General features: G+C 22.9%; 1 protein-coding gene across 1 annotated transcript; it reads left to right on the top strand.

The window, feature by feature from the left end:
• Positions 1-5: 5 nt before the first annotated feature.
• On the top strand, positions 6-1,139 carry LOC126909815 (dihydroorotate dehydrogenase (quinone), mitochondrial-like; the record flags this gene model as incomplete). The annotated part of the gene is made up of 3 exons (XM_050692235.1): positions 6-78; positions 274-433; positions 970-1,139. Coding segments are annotated over 3 exons (285 nt in total), but the record flags the coding sequence as incomplete, so codon positions are not given.
• Between the last annotated feature and the right edge of the window lie 952 nt (positions 1,140-2,091).

Raw genomic sequence — 2,091 nt, 5'->3', positions numbered from 1 at the left:
AACCAGGAGGCTTAAGTGGAAGACCTTTAAAAGATAAATCAACCAAATTGATCTCAGATTTCTATAAACTAACTAATGGTAAACTTTTATTATTATTTGAAAATGTTGCTAAAAAAACAATTTAAAGTATCTTGATAATTTTGAATCTGTGGCACGATATCTTGTGATTTAGTTAATGTTTTTGTTATACAAAACAAAATATTAAAAAAAATTGTTTTTGTTTAACTACAATTAATTTTCAAAATAATTAAGAGTTTAATTATCTGTTTTTAGGTAAAATCCCTATAATAGGCGTTGGTGGAATATTTAATGGTCAAGATGCTTATGAAAAAGTTAGGGCTGGTGCTTCACTTTTGCAAATATATACATCATTTATTTATAATGGTCCACCAATTATAACAAAAATAAAAAAAGAGTTAGAAACCCTTTTAAGGTAAAGTTGAATATTTTTTATTACTTTGTTAAAATTTTATTACATTTACTAAGTTGAAATATTCTTGAATTAGCGGTTCTTTTTAATTTATGTTTTTTATAATTAATTTGTAATGTAGTAACTTATTTTAATATATTGTTAAATACCCTGAGAGGTGTATTTGATTATATGTAGTTCGTTACTGCCACGCGTATAGTGGAAGGTTTAATTATCTGTATACTAAGTGTATCTATTTAATTGAAAAGTTGACTATAATACATTTGCAGCTTACACGAATGCGTGTTAATCATTTTTAATTGACCAATAATTTTATATTAGCCTATCTTTTTTCATAAAATAAGTTAGGTTATATCAGGTGGCTGACCAGTGCACTTCCTTCTAAGAATAACTAAGCCATTGTCTATTACCTAGCACGTTGCTCTGATGTCATTAATTGTACCTTGTACTTGTTACATTTAAAGAATAAATACTAGAAATTATATTTAAATGGTTTAATATTTTTCATTCTACTAACTCTTTTACACATTTTTTTTAAGGGAGAACAACTATAAGTCAATATCTGAAGCTGTCGGCGTTGATTCAAAATAAATTTTTGGTATACAATATCAAAACGTTAATTTTAAATATTGTTTGAGTTATTAATTTTTTAATTATTATAGTTGTTATTTTTTGACAAAAATTAATAAAAATTGTTATTAGTTAATAATTATCTCAATTGATTTTTTTTTATATTAATAAGGCATAAAACCTGTACAAAGATAACAAATTACAGCTATAATTTTAATAGGATAAAATATAAAGTCAATTATGAAAAATATATTTATTATATAAATATACTAAGTATAAATTATATTTAGTAAGGTTGCTAAAAATTATTTAAAATTGATAGAATACAAAAAATCAAATGATTAAAGTCTAGTTGTAAAAATTGAATACAACCATATTGTATGTAAAACCTAATGAAAATTATAAACAATCAATAAAATATATTAATTTATTTTATAATTTTATTTAAGATTCTTTTTTATAAGATATTACAAATCTAATTTTTAGTTATTAATTTTAGCTTTAAGCTGAGGAAGACCTTGTTTGCAATAAGGTTTGCTTTTCCCTTCTACGTCATCTTTTGTAACATGTACACTAATAATATTATTTCCTGGTATTTCAAACATTGGTTCTAAAAGAATGGATTCCTAAAATATTGATTGATTTTTATATATTAAAAATAATAAACATAATGAGTTTTACAATGCATCTAATAAATTTATAAATCTTATTATACAAATGATACTTTTAAAATATAGTGCTGAAGTTACATTTAAGAGGTCTAGATACAAATTAATAACAGGTTCTCTAAAGATATTTCACTTGCTAAAAAATATTTTAATTTATTAGCATGTAGTCAAGTTTTTAGGGTATTATGTTTAATTAGCTATTCAAGTTTTTTGACCTATTAATAGACATATTGTTTAAAAATTAATCACACAAAATGACAGAGAAAGAAAATTGCACAGAAAAATATTGTAGTAAAATTATTAACTTTTCAGATTTTCTTAAAATGTAACCAAATTTGAAATAAAAAGTCATAGGTAGACTTATTATAATTTTCCAAGTATGGTAAAAATGTGAGGCTTCCAAAATCCTTGGAATATTGAAGT

Source organism: Daktulosphaira vitifoliae, unplaced genomic scaffold, assembly GCF_025091365.1.
Source record: "Daktulosphaira vitifoliae isolate Bord-2020 unplaced genomic scaffold, ASM2509136v1 Scaffold_1410, whole genome shotgun sequence".
Lineage (NCBI taxonomy): Eukaryota > Metazoa > Arthropoda > Insecta > Hemiptera > Phylloxeridae > Daktulosphaira > Daktulosphaira vitifoliae.
The sequence above is the reverse complement of the archived record's forward strand: the minus strand, read 5'-3'. Positions and strand labels throughout refer to the sequence as shown.